Source organism: Podarcis raffonei, chromosome 14, assembly GCF_027172205.1.
Source record: "Podarcis raffonei isolate rPodRaf1 chromosome 14, rPodRaf1.pri, whole genome shotgun sequence".
In the NCBI taxonomy this organism is placed as follows: Eukaryota; Metazoa; Chordata; class Lepidosauria; order Squamata; family Lacertidae; genus Podarcis; species Podarcis raffonei.
This window is the reverse complement of record NC_070615.1, coordinates 5619403-5637342: the sequence shown is the minus strand read 5'-3', so window position 1 is coordinate 5637342 and position 17940 is coordinate 5619403. Positions and strand designations below refer to the sequence as shown.

The window sequence follows — 17940 nt, the reverse complement described above, 5'->3', positions numbered from 1 at the left end:
TCAGTGTGGCAATCTTTCTACTGAGGTGGTTGGTAACAAGGTGCCATTGAAATGGGAGGGTTGGATGCTTTCCCCCCTGAAGTTCCTTTAGGAGCAGAGAGTCCAGTCTAATAATTAGATACCCTGTTTCTAACTTCCATTTTGCAGCAGCACCAAAATACCTTAAGTCTCAGATGAGGGGGAGGCCGTGCCCTGAAGTTAGTTCTAGCCAAAGTCATTTCCATGAGAGATGCCTACTGCTTGACAGGGTGCGTGTATTTGTCCCCTTTAAATTAAGTCTAAAATATTGGCCTTCAACCATTGGTCTGAAAGGTAAACATTTCTGGCAAATTTGCGAACAAACAGAATGGCTTTATTCAGAACTGAATTTACCCTTTTATTGCATAACATTTTAAAGAGTATCTCTTCTTGTACTACTTCAGAGTATCTTATTTCACATATGCACATTACCCTAACCCTCTGTTAGACAATAGTGCCATCTTACATTATGGATGAGATTTTAACACATACGTTAGCACAAAGCTGTATCAAGGCTTTTCTTTTTGCAGAAAAAATGCGAAGGTGTTTACATTAAGTGTACGTTTGTTCCATTTCCAGTCTGTTTTTACATTGGCAATTGCAATAGTCAGTCATAGTGAAAGAAATGCCTGATGCTCCTATTCATTGTTCCCTCTTCATTTACAGTAGGGTCTGACTCTCTTGCTTTTATCTGAATATCAAGGAAGTTAGATTTCTATGATGTGGCTGGTGTTGTGGAGTCAGAAAGCTCCAGCAGATGGAGGGCCTGCTGTGTGCAATGAGCTATGACTTCCTCCCATTAGGAAAGAGGTAGTTTCTAGGAGGGCTAGCTCTGAGGTCATGCCTGGCCTTATGTTGACAATCTCATACTTTGGTGCAGCATGCAGAACCTTTTCAAGATGCGGATTTGCCCTAACAGCATTATCTTACCATTTAGGTTTTTGGCAGACTTGTGTGGTTGGTGGTGGTGTTCTGAGAGCCTCATAGTAGCCTCTTAGAAGCTGCGGAGAGGAAAGATGGAGTATCTATGTCTTCTAGCCATAACAACCCAATTTTTAGCCCCAGGTCTATTTGCTTGCATTTGTGAGTAGCTGTTGGGGGCATAGTAATAGGGGCCATGCTGTGTTGTTGGTGCTCAAGGCTGCATACCTCTCCATAAGGTTGCTGCCATTGATGGGGTTCCTGATCATTCCTGCAGAGACTTAGCCTAGGCTTTTAACTTGCAAGCAAAATCAAGTTTAACACAAAAACAATGCTTGTCATGTATTTCCCTTCTGCTGCCTCTTAAAAACAAAACATCCCATCACTTCCAGAAGACTTGATTATGTAGAGAGTGAAGGGTGTGGAAAGACTTAAGGCCCTTAATGAACACAGGCTTTTGCCTTATCAAAGCTTAATAATGTAGAGCAGGAGTGTAGGATCTTTTCTTTTTTGCTGTGGCTATGTAATTGATGTTATAAATGCAGAGATTCATCAATAATGTCACCACTTAAAGCACTGCCAAATACTTTTATAATTTTGTAAAAGGCACTTATGTGTAAGACGTTGCTTTTGAAAAAAATCATGACAGTTGTCCTAAATGGCATCCTTTAACAATTTGAATGTCTTAGTTCTCTTTCACTGCAGCTGTTTCTTTTTGTTTTTGGCTTATGGCTGTAGAGCGGGAGTGAATGTTGTGCAACCATTGTGGCTGGGGCCAATCGTATGGATTTTTCTCTTTATTACTGGCTGGGAAATAGCACACAAGTTCACCTCTGCCTGCAATGGCAGTATTCAGAAACACAAGCTCCCACTGCGTGGGGTAGAACCACTGAAAGCTGGTTTCCCATATGGCTTGCTCAGTTAGTGTGTTGCGGGGGGCGGTATCTGTCTTACTCCGTAAATACACGTATGTGCAACCTTCAGGCAGCAAATACAGCAGCACTTCCTGGCTTCTGTCCATCTTTAGATTCCAACCCACATATCTCAGCCACAGGCTGGCTTCTAGTTGATCAGATACTTTGCATGGATTTACACTGTGATCAGCAGCTAGCTGTTTTCTGTTGGATCTTGTCAACCTACTTTGATGTATTGAGCTGACAACTGTTGGCATTCTCACTGTTTTCTTTCTAATTTTTAAATATATATATTTATAATTTTTAATAGTCTTAAAAGTGACTTCCTCATGTAATAAAAATTGATTCAACTGCTGAAATGACTCGTGGAGTATTTAAGCAAAGAACAAAACCCATAGGGGGACAGTCTGGTTTGCCCTTGCTGAACTTGTACTGTAGCATCCTGCTAATTGTGTGTTTTATTGCTTCAGCCTACATCCTCCTCAATGGAACTATTAAAAACCAAAGAGAACCTACACAAACAAGGTCAGAGACACCTGTGGAACAATGTCAATCCTATGATCTAAAAGGTAGCTTCAAGGGGTGGGTGCTGTAGCTTCAAAAGCAATCAAGCTTCCCTTACAGGCAATTTGCAGCCATAAACAAGACCTTGCCCACCATGCAATCCAGCTCTAGTTTTAGGTAGCTGCCAGCAGGTGCAGGATATTATTATTTATACCCCGCCCATCTGGCTGGGTTTCCCCAGCCACTCTACAAGGCTTCCAGCAAAAAAAGGGGGGAAAGTCAAACATCAAAAAGTTCACGATACAGGGCTGCCTTCAGGATTAATTTCCCAATTATAGCCACATGTATTACAGAGCAGAGGGATAGATCTCCAGCTAAAAATCTGCATCTACAGCATGTAGAAACATTTCTTGAAAGCAGTTTCCCTTGCTGGCCCAAAGTCTGGCAAGAGCCTTAATATTTTTCTGAAAAGGCAAAGCTGTAATTTGCAGGATGCTGAATGCTGTGTTCATATTCAGTTATCAGTAGGCTTTTCCTTGATACACATTCCACTGAAAAGACATGCCAAAAGACAAAAAGCCGAAGTAGGCATAGATACCAGCCAAAATTATTAGAGAAGGGATGAGCAAGCTATGCCTCTTTACTAATCCCAGGCCACTAGCAGTGATTCCTGTGGATGAGAGACTCCAACAACTGAAGAACCACTGTGTTTTCCATCACTAGATGGTGTGTGTTGTTTCTAAAAAAACTAGATGGTGCTGTGGTCTAAACCACTGAGCCTCTTGGGTTTGCCAATTGGAAGGCTGGCGGTTTGAATCCCTGCGACGGAGTGAGGTCCCGTTGCTCTGTCCCAGCTCCTGCCAACCTAGCAGTTCAAAAGCACGCCAGTACAAGCAAGATAAATAGGTACTGCTGCGTCAGGAAGGTAAATGGTGTTTCCGTGCACTCGGGATTCCGTCATGGTGTTCCGTTGCACCAGAAGCGGTTTAGTCCTGCTGGTCAAATGACCTTGAAAGGGACAAACGCCAGCTCCCTCGGCCTGAAGGCGAGATGAGTGCCACACCCCATAGCCGCCTTTGACTGGACTTAACTGTCCAAGGGTCCTTTACCTTTACCAAAACTCATGTTGAGAAAAAGTAAATAAGGCTCATAACAGGTTTATAAAATTATGGATGAGGTACAGAAAGCAGTAGGGATGTGTGTGTATACATATATATTCTGTTGAAACTGGGATCACTTAGCAGGAAATTTAACCTTCCTTAATGCCTCAATAATGTAATTACAGACACCACCAACCTGGTGCTCTCCTTTCAGACAACAATTCCCATCAGAATGTAGGAGATGGTGTCTATAATTATTGGGGAAGGCTGATTTATGGTGTTTGCTGCCACCAGATGTGTGTGGTAATGTCTGTCATCTTAGAAGGGTTTAAAAATGCATCCAAACCAATTCATAAAGGACATTTTATCATAGTTACATTCCACCTTTCATGTTGAAACAACAAAGGTTCAGGGGCAGAGGCAAAGTTTCAGCTACTGGAAAGGGCCACTGCCTTCCTGTGAGCTTGCCACTATGGGAAAGCTGCTGGAGTTGATGTTTATTTTAAATATGTAAGCATTTCAACAGCTATCTTACTTGCCTTAAGTTTGATAGCCCCTTTATTGTGCAACTGAAGATATGGTTAACACAGTGTTTGCTGGTTTTTGTACAGGGCAGAGGCCACAGCTAAACATGCCAAATGTGGGGTTATTTTAAAGTTGGAACACACTTGATTCATGGAATAATTTTTAAGAATAAATGGACACAAACCTGACATGCCTCTGATGTGGGCTGATGTTTATATCACAGGACACTCTTTTTTGCAGCTGTCTAAGAGGTCTACCCGAGTGGCATTTAGGAATGAAAATGGCCAAGTGTATAGAAGATTCCCCCCCCCCCCCGGATGTTACATAGGTATTTTATACTGTTTGCAAGCAGCGTACTGGTATGCAAGAACTTGGGCCTGAATGAAAACTGGTGAATTGCTTTTTCCGTAGCATAATTAGGCCCTAAACATTTGCAAGTAGGAGCTCTTTAAAAACCATCTACTTCCACACAAAGTGGCCCACCTACATCATTTCCTATATAAAATCCAGATGGCTGCAGAAGAAGTGGAACACAAGACAGGTTCTGGTTTTTACAATAGCGCCTACAGGTGTTCACCTGACTAGTTTTAAACACACAAACAGCAAGAACCCAGCACTTTAAAGGAATGCGAGATGGTGTAATTAAATTGCTGTTTGTATTGACTCTGTTAGCACTATTTTGCTGTTGCTTAAGTTGTTTTATTGTTGCTAGCCTGCTTGAATGTCACCCAATGGAAACACGTGATATATATTTTTTAATTTCTGGAAAAATGGCAATCAGGGTAAGGCTGTACATGCCATGATATCAAAGAAGTACAGACAAGTGAGAGAACAGGATACTGATTAGATAGTTCACATTCCAGTTTTCATTTAACTTTAAGCTCAAGTTTCTAGTGTTCATGGTTAAAATTTGTTCAAATGTTTGAACAATGCCTTTGCTGTTATACTATATAACTTAAATTTGATGCTGTATTTCTATTTTTATGCTTTGATTGTACTTTTTTTAAATTCTAAGCTGCCCAAAGAGCTCTTGTTATGGGCAGTATATAAAATGTTAAAATTAAATAAATGCCTGAACACTCTAGACCAGAAGTTAGCAATGGTGCTTTGTTGCGTTCCTTGTTCCCTTCTTCCAGAATCATTGCGCTTTTATGCAAAAGAGTAAAAACAAATGTAAAATTGGACAAAAGTGCCAATATGCGTAATTTACGCAGGGTAGAGAATCCAGCTTTCCTTGACAATGGACATTGCAGCACTGAATACTGAAAAATGTAGACTATGGGTACTTTTCTGTATATCACCCAAGTAAATCTTTCAGATAAAATGGGATGTACCTTAAGAATGAGGCAGATTTCAAGAGGACATATGTGAACAGCCACTTCCCCAGCTTGGCTGCTGAAGGCCAAGAGCAGAACACAGCCAAATCTTAAGGCCACTATGCTCTGCTGCAAATGGAGTCTTAATTTTTTTAGCAATGTCATCTGAGACTGGCCATTTCCATTACTGCAGGCCATGAGTGGGGCTGCTGGAAGGGAAACGGGGCAGGGGCCAAGTAAGAGGAAGACTCTTATTCTGCACTTTTCACACAAAGTTTTCAGATGTCATTACAACATTGCTTAATTTAATGTGTCTGTTTTTACTGTGATCTTACCTCAGTGACAGGAACAGAGAAAGGAGTTACTCTAGAATGACTTACTGCATAGGACCAGCCAATTTCAGCTTCCCAGACAAACAAACCAGACTGTACAAGTGGCAATACAGATTATGAAGCTTTATTTCAAAAGGATACAGTGGCCAGGATACAGATCCACTCAGTTTAACAACTCTCCAAAAATAGGTTACATAATACCCAGAAATCAAACAACCAACCCAACCCTTATTCTCTACCCATTCTAATGTACAATTGGGTTATCTGTGTGTTTTGTGGTAAGTACCTAATTTTCAAGCCTGACATCACAGAGCTAAATTGTAAATTAAACTACTGGGTGCAAAACAAATCATCTCTTTGTACAGCGGTTCACATGTTTGGTTCCAATTAATTTCAGAGCTCCTAGTGTTACAGGGGCGAAATGCTCATCAAAAAAGTACAATGAACTATCCAAAATCCAAACAGCCTAACTTATTTAAAATGCCTCCAAAAAAGAGGAAAAAGTAATTATGGTAAAATTAAAAAAAGACAAGTTCTCTTAGCCAAGGCTTCTTTGTTCATAAAAGATTTCCAATAAGTTATCTTGAAACCAAGGGGGGGGGGGGCAAGCAGGTCAGCAGGCTTAGAATCTTCGTGGTGGTCCACTCTTAAACGGTTTAAATCCTGAACCACTTCCCCTCTGCATGGAATTGCCCGTAATCTGCACAACTCTATTAATGGGCGAAGAATTACTGGAATAAAAGTTGAAAAAGAAGCAGATTTAAAAAGAAGTTTCAGAGGAATTAACATCTCACTATCCAGAGTGCTGAGCAAGGCAAAGTTCTCACAACCTGATCTTGTTACAGGTGTAAAGGCTGACACATTGGGGAGCTCCCACTCAACCATGCGGTGAGACTGGCAGGCTACTGAGAGAACAGCAGCTACTTTTTTTGAGACTGGGGACAGAACACTCCTTAGTGTGCATCAGGGAGCTAGCAACCCATGCTGGACAACATTCAGCGTAATCATGTTCAGGTGCAGAGAGCTTTAAAAAGATGCCCAACCGAACTCCTGGATCTTATACTGTGATTTATACAGATGCTGCCCAGGCCCAGGGCCTCTGTCCAATTTCCTCACTGGTCAAGCTTTATCTGCTCAGGTCCAAGGGGATTTCTCCTTATCCAGAGCACATCATGCTTACAAACTAACAATATGAGTAGTTATGTTTCATGTGTTTCCAAAGCCCAACTAGATTCAGACAATATTGTATGCGGTCATGAAACTCTCTGCAAAGCTTACTCAACTGTACTGCCAAGCTTCCACTGAGTCATAGGAATTATTGTTATTACATTTATTTCTATCCCATCTTTTTCCTAGACTGGGACTCAAGTGGCTTAAAGTTAAAAAGCTAAAAACATTGGCAAGATATTCATTTAACAGTAATTGAACACAAATAGAAAAACCCAATATAAAAACTATTAAAAATACAGATGATAACATTAAAAACACAGCACCAACCATTCCTTCAACAGCCAGTTCCTAAAGATCTGCTGGAATAAAAATGTATTCACCTGCTGACAGAAGGACAAGGAGGGAGCCAGTCCAACCTCTCTAGGAACAGAGTTCCAAAGTCTGCACTGAATCCCATCCTCAATCAGGGCAACTCAGATTTGTGCCAGCAGTGGGGGCAGAGTACCCAATCCTGCATTGCCTCAGAGATCCGGGGTGATCCAGAGTAAAAAAGTAAACCACCTGCCTGAAATGTGGCAGAGTTACACCCCTCTTATAGGGGCTACCATGTCTCCAAATTCCTCACACCCATGTCAAGAAAATGGCGATTTTGGTGTCCCAATGCAAGTTGCGGGGGTTTCTGAAGCTTTCTTTTTTAGACTGAAATCCAGAGCTCAGGGCCAATTCAAAGTGGGCTACGAATCGGTTATGGGGAGGGGGTGGGATACATCGTCCTAATGGAAACTTGGGCACCCCAGCACACCAATCAAGTGGGTGCTCCTTGAATCTGACCTTTTTCAGCCTTATATGTAAAGCTGAGTTTTAGAAGCAACCTCAGAAGTGTGATATTTTAGGGTGTGGGGAAGCAAGAAGCATCACAGGTACCTTGAGTGGGGAGACATCATGCCACCTCCTGCTCGGCCATCTCCCATCCGCCTTGTGTCGTGATAGCTGCTGCCCTGTGAACTGGGCCCATGCCATTCTTTCCTTGGTCCAGCATCACGGCTATGCCGCTCAACCACGTGGCGATCTTCATTATAATGCTAGAAAGGGACACGGGAGGTTACTCTGCTAGTGCCACCACCTTTTGACTTGTGTTTCCTAAACAGACCCAAAGGAACAACAGCTGCACACACTTGGCTCCAGTACAGCCTTCTCTAGATGTGCATCCTGGGAAGGTTCACAGCTCTTTCGGAAGAACTTCAGAGAAGCAGCGCCAACAAAAGCAGGAAATGTTCTGCAAATCATGTTCTACATCAGGGATTTTCAATTTGTCTCAAGTTCAGCCCTTGGACTATAAAGGACAACACCCACATAGGTACACTTTTTGCACCGATATTCTGAGTCTGCATGCATTGTGTCTTGGATGTTGCACTAAGAAAACCTCAAATTTGGATATAACGAGAGGTTAGCATGCAAAGCACTTTGCACAGCCCATTAGGAGGAATGCACATTTTTGTTCTTGATTTTTCTCTGAAGAAAAAAAAAGGGACTGTGGTGGGTGGGGAGATGGGAAAAGAGGGCTTCTGTTCAACTGGACACCCATCCTTCCATGTTAAGCAACCACTAATGTTGAGGATTTCTCCTCAGAGTGTGATGCCTAAGGTGGCTCTCCAGGGAAAAGGTGAAACATTCCTCTCCATCTGCTCTGACTCTACTGTACAATAATCACTCTTCCCAAAATCAAGTGAAGGCAGGAAGCACAGAGCAGACATCAGCCCGGCAAGACAAGGTTTTACTCACAAAAAAATGAGAGCTAGTGTGGTGTAGTAGTTAGAATGTCAGACCTGGACCTTGGAGACCAGGGTTAAAATCCCCACTTGGCTATGAAGCTCCCTGGGTGACCTGCCTCTCAGCTTTAACCTACCTCACAGGGTTTCTGTGTGGGGATTAATTGAAGTGGGGGCAAACCATGTACACCACCTTGAGCTCCTTGGAGAAGCAGGTGGGATATAAATGCAGTCGACCAATCATATGATCATACAGCAGTCACCAACTTGGGCTCAGTGACCCTGTCAAAAGGCAGCAGCTTGGCTGTTAGAAACAGTGCGTTCTGTACTGGTTGCCAGACAAACTTTGCAATGCTGCTTCTTGACTTTTCAGCCCTAAAGAATCTGGGGGCACAGCAAGTTGGAAAAGCCTTTTCCATAAAATGACTTCCCCATTTGTGGGGGCCACCCCAGGAGACTCTGAGTCAGAACAGCTTTTAGAGGCTGCCCTTGTGGCTGCGTCAAGCAGGGCTCCCTCGCTGGTGGTCCATCCTCTCCATGTCCTTCCCTACGAAGTCTGCCAGGCCCGGCTGCCATTCACTCACCAGGTGCACAGAACATAAGAAGAGCCTTGCTAGATTAGACCCAAAGCCCATCTAGTCCAGCCACCTGTTCTCATAGCGGCCTATAAGCAAGCAGAACCTCAGTGCAGCAGTGCTCTCCCCACTTACGATTCTCGCAACTGGCATTTAGAATCATACTGCTTTTGACGGGGAGGCAGAAATAACTTGTCTATGTCTCTTTTTAAAAGCCATCCAAATTGGTGTCCATCACTACAACAGTTAACTATGCACTATATGAAGTACTTTCTTTTGTCTTTTGTAATCTTTACTCATAAAGGAGATGCTCCATCCTCATGATCATTTTGGTTGCTCTTTTCTGAAACTTTTGCAACTCTACAATATCCTTTTTGAAGTGAGGTGATCAGAACCATACACAGAACTCCATATGCGGTCACACCAGATTTGTATGACAGCAGTATGATATTGGCAGTTCTATTTTTAATTCTTTCCCTAATGACTCCTAGCAGGAAATCCACTTTTTCCAGTTGTCACACAGTGTTGACATTTTCATCAAGCTATCCACTATGATCCCAGGGATTCATTCCTCAAGAGTCTCCATTAATTAAGAGTTAAGATTTTTTTTTTTTTTGCCCCGCTGCCTGTCAATTTACACTTGATTATGCTGAATTGTGCTAACCATTTTACTGTCCATTCAGCCAGTTTAGAGAGAGCCTTTCTGAATGCCTCACTTTTATTTCAGCTATCTTAAACCATTTGGTATCATCAACCTACTTGGCTACCTCACTGATTTCCTTTGACACTTCTGTCTTTGTCATGCTACTAAGTGAACAGTTTTCTGCTTCTCTTAGTGATTCATCATTTTCATTATTTCGATGGGTTTTTAAAGAACGTAGTAGCAATATAGTATCAGTTGCTTAAAGGGTCAAATATTTTGGCCAGAAGGTGGTATACAAATGAAGTAAAACCAGAATCCAAATTAGCAGATGAAAACTACCTTGCCTTTCCCTCTGTGCAAGTGACCTTACAGAAAATGCAACAAAGACCAATCACCACATTCCTAATCAGAATATGCATGTTAATTATGCCCCCCTGCCACGTTCCACCAAGTGAGCAAAGGCCCCCTTCCATTTACCTGCCCCCCACTTCCACGCTCCATCACACTGCGCTCTGCTTCCCGGTTTCCGTAGCCAGATGTGCTGCTACGACTCCCAGAATGTCCAGAGACTTCTCGGCCTGATCTTTCTGGCCTCTCTCTGCGGAAGGAAAGAGCCAACATGGTACAGTAAGTAATAATTCACACCTTGAATTGGGGGGCTCCGTTTTACTCATTGCTCTTAACACCTTAGAATAAAGGGCTGAAGTTGCCTTCCTCAAATTGCGGAAGTGCAAACAATTCTTTCCTACTATCTGTGCACTTCCAGTGAATCCCATATGTGTTTCCATTAGCTGACAGGCTGCAGTCTAAATGTGCCAAAAATATAAAGCAATCTAGTTTGCCTCCTGCTGACTGGGGAAGGAAAGTAACTCTAGAGCTCTCTTGACCTGTCCCAACTAGGTTTAGAAAATCGCCCCTGCTTGGCAAGGAAATCTGCAGACCTGGCAAGCATCACCTCCCTCAAGAGGGTTCTTTCTAACTGTGACTTGAAGGGCCTATACTGTCCATTTGCTCACCAGGATGCAAAATAGAAGATGACATGGAAGCCCAGTCATTTAACATGGCATTTGCTCAGTTTAGGCACATGCAAGTCATGCTGTTCACTGCCACGAATGGCACCCAAAGAAGTGTGTTAAAAGAAATCTAGGTTAGAAATTAAGTATTAATGTGTTGGAGCATATCAAGGATCAAAATATAATGAGCCTGAAGGCCTCATATGGAACAGGCACAGACCCAACATATTGAGGAAAAGCACTCCGATTCTTACACAGCCAGGCTGATGCACAAGTGGCAGGCTGCAAATGGGCCAGGGCAAAGTAGCAAGATCTTCCCTCTCTACCCAGCACATCCCACACGCTGAAGAATTTCCAGTTGAAGAAAGGGCAACAGAGCCATACCTGTTCTGTCTTGGTGAATCACAGCCACATATACATATCCCCACCCCAAGTTTTGGGCAGGAATGAACCTGCACATCCCAGCTATTAACCCAGGTGGAAGAATCACCTGGCATCTCGCTTGTCAGGGTTGATCCCTCCTTCACCCTTCCAAGAACTCTGCCGGGATGAGTTGGTCCCAGCCTCTCGTGGGTGACGGCCATGAGGGATCTCAGGTCTGTCCTGGATTATCACAGTCCTCCTCTCATCGCGGTCTCCTCTCACTTCCCGCCGGTCACTGTCACGGAGTTCGTTTCGGGGCTGAGGGGGCTCATTTCTTCTGGATTCACTGAAGCTTTTTGGGTATCTTTCAAACCCAGGCTCCTCCCTTCTGGTGGTTGGCCGAGCTTTTTTCCCATCACTTTGGTTGACAAATCGTTCCCGCCTGTTCAGAAAGGCAGGAGTTTTTCAGATTAAGGGTCACTCCCTAAACTGGTTCTCTGTCTGGCACAGCATCTGCCCGCCATACCCCAAGGTGCTTTGCTGCTTAATTTATCATTATGAGGACTGCTTTATGAGGTTATTAGGGATACAGCTGCAAGTAACCGGAGTAGCCTGAGGGTGGGCAGACTTCTACGGCTTCTAGTACAGTGGTACCTCAGGTTAAGAACTTAATTCATTCCGGAGGTCCATACTTAACCTGAAACTGTTCTTAACCTGAAGCACCACTTTAGCTAATGGGGCCTCCTGCTGCTGCCGCGCCGCCAGAGCACGATTTCTGTTCTCATCCTGAAGCAAAGTTCTTAACCTGAAGCACTATTCCTGGGTTAGCGGTGTCTGTAACCTGAAGCATATGTAACCTGAGGTGCCACTGTAAAGCACAAAGTTGAGCCTGCAAGCGGAAATCCACCAACCAGGGCTCGGGAGGGGGGTGTTTAAGAGCTAGTATTTAGGAGCAATGTAAGCACATGCTCAGCCCAGAAATTTATTTTCAGTATCACAGAATCATAGAATTGATACTAGCAGAACTAAGCTAATTTAGAAAGGGGGAGCTTTTGTATTGCTACTATTGTTTAACAGTTGAGAGTCACTTTCGCCAACCCATGCAGAAATCTACCAGATCTGCTCCTCTGTCCCAGAGTAAATCCCACTGCCACCTGAGTAAACATGCTTCAGATCACACGGCAAACTTATCATCTTGAAAATCAGAGCCTAGCACAGGTAGCCAATATGGTGCCCCCAAGATCACACACACATTCTTTATTACGGTTGAAAGACCCACAAAAACAGTTTTGAAAGCAAAAGACAGCAGAAATACAGGGGAAAGATTCCAAGGCAGTCACTATGTTTTATTCAGAGCATGTTGATTTCTATTTCTTACCCAAGATCAGGGATGTGGAATCTGGTGCCCTTCATATGCTGCTGGAGCACAACTCCCATCCTCTTTGACCACTGGCCAGGCTAGCTGGGGCTGATGGGAACTGGTATCCAGCAATGCTAGGAGGCCCCCGATTCCCCATCTCTGCTATAGATATTGTCGGACTACACTTCCCATTACCAAAGGACACACTAGTGCAGGGGTTGGCAAAGTTTTTGTGGCTTGGGCCGGTTCACGGTCCCGCAGATGCCGCAGTGGGTCAGAGTGTGTGTGCACGCACAAACACGATTTCCGGTGCTCCTTCTGGTGCAGAGGAGGTGTGCGCAGCTTCCCATTGGTTGCAGGAGCTTCCTGCAGCCAATGGGAAGCTGGCCATCGTTGCGGAAGGCAGTCCCTGCTCTGCTCCGCGCCGTGCATGGCAGCCGACTGAGCGGGCGTCGGGCGTCCATGAGCCAGTTAAATGATCCCCATGGGCCACTTGTGGCCCATGGGCCTTAGGTTGCCAACCCCTGCACTAGTGTCACAAACAGCAACTTCCCAGCTGTAATAATAACTTATTTCTGAGATCACACTTTAAGAATCAGAATACCCTGTCCTCTCTAACTAAGGGAACACACATTTGAATAGTGTAAACTGTATCCCAGGATGAAAATGATTGTGGGGCACTTAGAATCATAGAGACAGAAGGCTCATCTACTCTAACCCACTGCAATGCAGGAATCTCTAACTAAAGCATCCATGGCAGATGGCTATCCAATCTCTGCTTAGAAACCTCCAATGAAGGAGAGTCCACAACTTCCTGAGGAAGTCTGCTCCGCTTGAGGCCACCCTTCCATTACTGAATCATGACAACATCAGAATATACTTTTGTGACCATCATCCCCAAGCATACCTGTCAAAGGAAGTCTGCACTGCGGAACCCTCTGGGTATCGCCCTCTGTCTCGGTGGTCAAAATCACTAAACCGGTTCTGCTGCCGGCTGTAATCAGACCCATGGCTAAAACGTGCATCTGTGTCCAAGGAAATCTTTTTGCTTTCATTCCAGTAGGGCTCCTCTCTCCTAATGGGGTGGGGAAGAGACACACCACTGTCAGGACTCCAAGCTGCCACACACATTTATTTGTTTTGTGCTTTGTCAGGGCCGATGGGACAGAGGAGCAGGCATCCAGCCTGAAAAGGAAAAAAGCACTACCTGTGATCAACATCCCGAGGCCGTTTCAGGGAATTCCTCTTCTCCTGCTCGTAACGAAGCTGCTGCTGCTGGCGCCGAAGCTCTTCTCTTTCACGAGCAATCCGCTCTGCTTCCTTGCGGCGCTCCTAGCCAGAAGAGAAAGAATCTCTAAAGAGCACTGGAAGAAGTTAACCCATTGGGAAGGCCAGAGGACATGGATGGGGAACATTTATGACCCTCCAGAAGTTGGACTGCAACTCCCATCATCCCTGACCATCATTGGCCATGCTAGCAGAGGCTGATGGGAGTTGTAGTACAGCAGCATCTGGAGAGCCACAGGTGCCCCATCCTTGCCATAGAGCTTCAGCTACAATTGGGAAAGTAGCAGAATTAGCTCTGACCACTGTAGAAGAGCTCAAAGTGATCCAAAGGAGCAGCGAAGTGGATGTGCCTGGTGTTTTGAAAGGGTTTCAACACAAAGTGCAATGCTGATGTTACCAGCCCTCCTCAGAAACCACATAAGCTAACAATCCAAGACTAAAAAGTATTCAGCTGCACTCATATCCTTCTTCATGGTCCCCACCGGTTCCTCCCATCATGCCATTACTGATGGACCAAGTTGTGCTAATTAAAACTAGGCAGACTTGGCTCAATTTGCATACTTTGTTGCAATGGCAGAAACTGGACCTTAGCACCAAAACATATCCCAGAGAGTTCAACTATGTAAAGAAGTAGACAAGTTCCTGGGCTCTACGTGACAGAGAAAGCACCTGGCGGGAGTCTCTGTTACCAGGGAACTAGTGCTAACACCTTTCAAAGAAGCTAGAGACTGCAAGCAACAGAAAATAAAAGAGAGGGAAACCCACCTGCTCAATACGGATACGCTCCCTCTCCAAGCGCTCTCGTTCCATCCGTTCCCTCTCCAGCTTCTGCCGCTCAATTTCCAGCCTCTCCCTCTCCCTCTGCAAACGCTCACGCTCTTCACGCTCACGGAGGAGTCTGACGCGCTCCCTCTCTCTTCTCTCTCGCTCGGCAATTTCTCTTCGCCTGCAAAAAGCGGGAGCTTCAAAGGTGGGGCAGCTGCAGGCAGCCTTTTTAGGCCCAAGGCCAACAAGTGAACAAGGTGCTCCTTTGGGACTTGACTTCCTTCGTTAGTCACACGACTGATGGTTACGGCAACGCTGAAAAAGTTACTGCAGAATACACTTGCCAGATTCTTGTGCTTTGGCGAGCAAGACGGGCGGAGAACTCTCTACAGACAATGGCAGTAACATCAACCTGCTCTGAGGGATGCTCTGGGGTTTGTTATAACGGGGCATGGGGTTCCTCCAGAGTGTGCAATTTGGGGTGGGGGTAACTGCACTTGTGCAGAAAAAGGTTTAGCACTTTGCAATTTCTCTCTTCTCTCCCACATCATTGTGAGTAATGATTTCTGAAGCATCTTGCACTTCACTGGTGTCACCTTTTGTTCTTCTCCTCTTCCACTAGCAACCATCATATTAGGGTGGAGCTACATAGGACTACATGCTTGCCATGAACTCTCCTGTCTAGAACTTGGGAGGACAAAAAGGTTAAGCACCCCTCCTCCCATTCGCCACTTCCATCCTGCGGATCATCCCTGCCTCTCTCAGTGCCAATGAGATGCCTGGAAACAGGAGTCCAACTGCCAGAGTCTAGTTTTGGCCTCAAGGTGGTGTTTTCCCCAAGCACCTGAGAAGCTTGATGGCGACAAAGTGTCGAGCATCCCTCCTACCTTCGTAACTCTACAGCACGGCGAATTCGCTCTAGCCGAACAATGTGCTCCCTCATTCTCTGCTCCTTCATCTTCTCAAAAGGCAGTATGTCCTTTCTGCCCCGGTAGTCTCTGAACTTCATTTTGTCTTGAAGAAAACGCTCTTTGTTCCTTAACATAGGTGGCTGGAGACAAGGTTTTTTTATATAAATATGAGAATTAGAGACACTTTTACATGTTTACAGCATGCCAAGAGTCATCTGGCTTCTTGTGGACTATGAAAGGTCCCAATGCCCAAGAGCTCCCTTTCTCTGTAAAATAAAGAACAAACTCCCACTAAGAACAGTTTATAACAGGGTCTTAGGTGAAACGGAAGTTTGCTTACAGAGGCAGCAAGAGAAAGACTGGCTCTAAGAGGAAGTGGGAAGTGCCTCCTACTCCAGACCCCCATCAAATCTTTCTCCAGAAGAGCCAATTGCATAGGAGGTAGGAGTGATGCTTGCATAGCAATCTTGACTGCAGCATTTAATCAAGACTTTTGCAAAAATTCACTGTTTGTAAGTGAACTTCCAAACTCTGCTGTGAGAGCTGCCTTATAGTTGCCTAGGCTTCAGAAAGAAGTCAAATTGTGGTTAGCTAGTCTCCTTTGTGACACAGCACCCCATCACTCTTCTGTCTCAGCTAAAACCAACTCTCACATAAACCGAATTAGGGCCTAAACAGACTAATGTTTTGAGCAATACTTACTTTTTCAAACCGTCCCCTTCTTATTGTCCTGGTGTGAACTTGGTCTCCTTTTGTTTGGTCTAGGACTACCATATGACTTGGACTTTTTACACCTTTGGAAGATAAATTACATGCTTAATTATTCACATAAGAAAAAACACAAAAGCCATTTTGCTAAGTCTGTACATGTTCCAGGAACATGTAAAAAAAGATTTTAAAGGTAATTTTTCTGATGTAAAGGCCAACTAATTTGGATTTGGATTTTACAAGAAGCCATGCTGATTGTTCTAGATCCATGGTTCTTAAATAGTGGGCCTTGGAATATCTTCAGGTTGGCCCTAAGGGCCACAGCCTGCCCAACACCTCTTTATTTGCCTCTCCTGCCTCCCAGTCCTGCCACAGCTTTTTGGCTGGAACAAGGACAGTACCAGCAACTCTTTGCATGCTGAGTGAAAGTGGCCAAGAGACAGAAGTGTTTGGAGTGCAGGGTGGGGAGAGGAGCAGGGAAAAGAGGGAAGAAAGAGCCAGAGGAAGTGTTGAAGGAAATTAGAAAGTGAGAGAAAAGTTTGCTATTAAATAATAGCAAACAAACCGGGAATAAGAATGGAAGAGGGTGTGATAGGGAAGCTGCTATAGAAGGAAGAAGTGAAAGTAAAAAATCAGGGAGGAGGGATGAAAGAAACTGGCCCTACAGTATGCATGTGGATAAAGGGGGCAATGGGAGAAGAATTTACAGGAGATGGGTAAAAACACTTTGGAGAGCATGTGAGGGTGGAAAAGAAAAGGGCTTCCCCATTCAGAACTTCTGGATCAGCAAATTCTGCTGAAAGGGGGGAGGCTAAATCACAATACCTCCAGTGCAAATGTCTGTTCTGAACTTGAGGAAAGCTGAACCATAGAACTCCTTGCTACAAGGAAAACACTGCGACAAAGAATTTAGCAATTTCCAAAGGCATGTAAGATTAGAAAGTGACATCAGTAATTTTCAACTGACTGCCAAATTCTGCCTTCATATGCCACCATTTTCTGACTGGCGCTGCCCCTGCACCACCATTTTGTGTCAAGTGAGCCTAACACTACTCCACTCTAAAATATTCAAAGCAGATTTGTTAACATTAAGAGAAACTCTAGGTGATACCTGTTAAAATGCCAGCTCACTGCCTGAAAAATGTATGACTATACAGCCTAATCCTTTTCAAAGCATTAGCATAAAAAGCAATAGCATAATATAGTAGGGACCCAAGTACATGGTCGAGATTTGTTTGTAAGGAGAGTAGCTGCAATGCATACTTATTCGCTTTTTTTCTTCTGCCGTTTTCATAGGGTCTTGAGCAGGACAACTGGATCCATAGTCACTCTTCTCTTCTTTGCCTTCAGGTTTCTTCCCATCCTTGCTTTCTTTCTTCTCAGATTTGTCAGATTTCTTATCCTCCTTTTTGGAGAGGGTCCTAAAAAAGGTAACAAACAGGGGTGGTATAGAATTCACTTTCTGAGAAACTAAATTTTTGTTTAGTAGTGGGAAGGACTTTGGATAGCCATTAAAGTTACCAAGTTAAATGGATTGAATTTATGAGTTATGGACTGAGTTAGTGAGCAAAGTAAAATTCACAATAACTTTGTTACTGTATGTTTTATATACAGGCGGTGACTGACGTGTGGGTCCTTTTGGACCTGGAAGAGGGCAGAATGGAAGTGGAACGGGGCAGGATTATGTGTGCCGCTAATGTGCGTGGGGACCAAGAACACAACCCTTGAGAAAAGCGGGGGTTGCCT

At 44.2% G+C, this 17940-nt stretch overlaps 1 protein-coding gene across 2 annotated transcripts in view; it reads right to left on the bottom strand.

Moving 5' to 3' along the window:
• Window positions 1–5738: 5738 nt before the first annotated feature.
• Window positions 5739–17940, bottom strand: part of SLTM (SAFB like transcription modulator) — a 37947-nt gene continuing 25745 nt past the window's right edge. Inside the window, exons 12-21 of one of the 2 annotated variants that reach the window (XM_053364262.1) lie at window positions 17458–17615; window positions 16189–16280; window positions 15463–15626; window positions 14576–14756; window positions 13731–13855; window positions 13431–13598; window positions 11291–11605; window positions 10265–10385; window positions 7725–7882; window positions 5739–6361 (exon numbers count right to left, since the gene is read on the bottom strand). In XM_053364262.1, coding sequence (XP_053220237.1) covers window positions 6253–6361; window positions 7725–7882; window positions 10265–10385; window positions 11291–11605; window positions 13431–13598; window positions 13731–13855; window positions 14576–14756; window positions 15463–15626; window positions 16189–16280; window positions 17458–17615 — 1591 coding nt within the window. In that variant the 3' untranslated portion in view covers window positions 5739–6252. The remainder of the gene's footprint in view (window positions 6362–7724; window positions 7883–10264; window positions 10386–11290; window positions 11606–13430; window positions 13599–13730; window positions 13856–14575; window positions 14757–15462; window positions 15627–16188; window positions 16281–17457; window positions 17616–17940) is intronic. The other variant, XM_053364264.1, reaches the window with a different exon arrangement.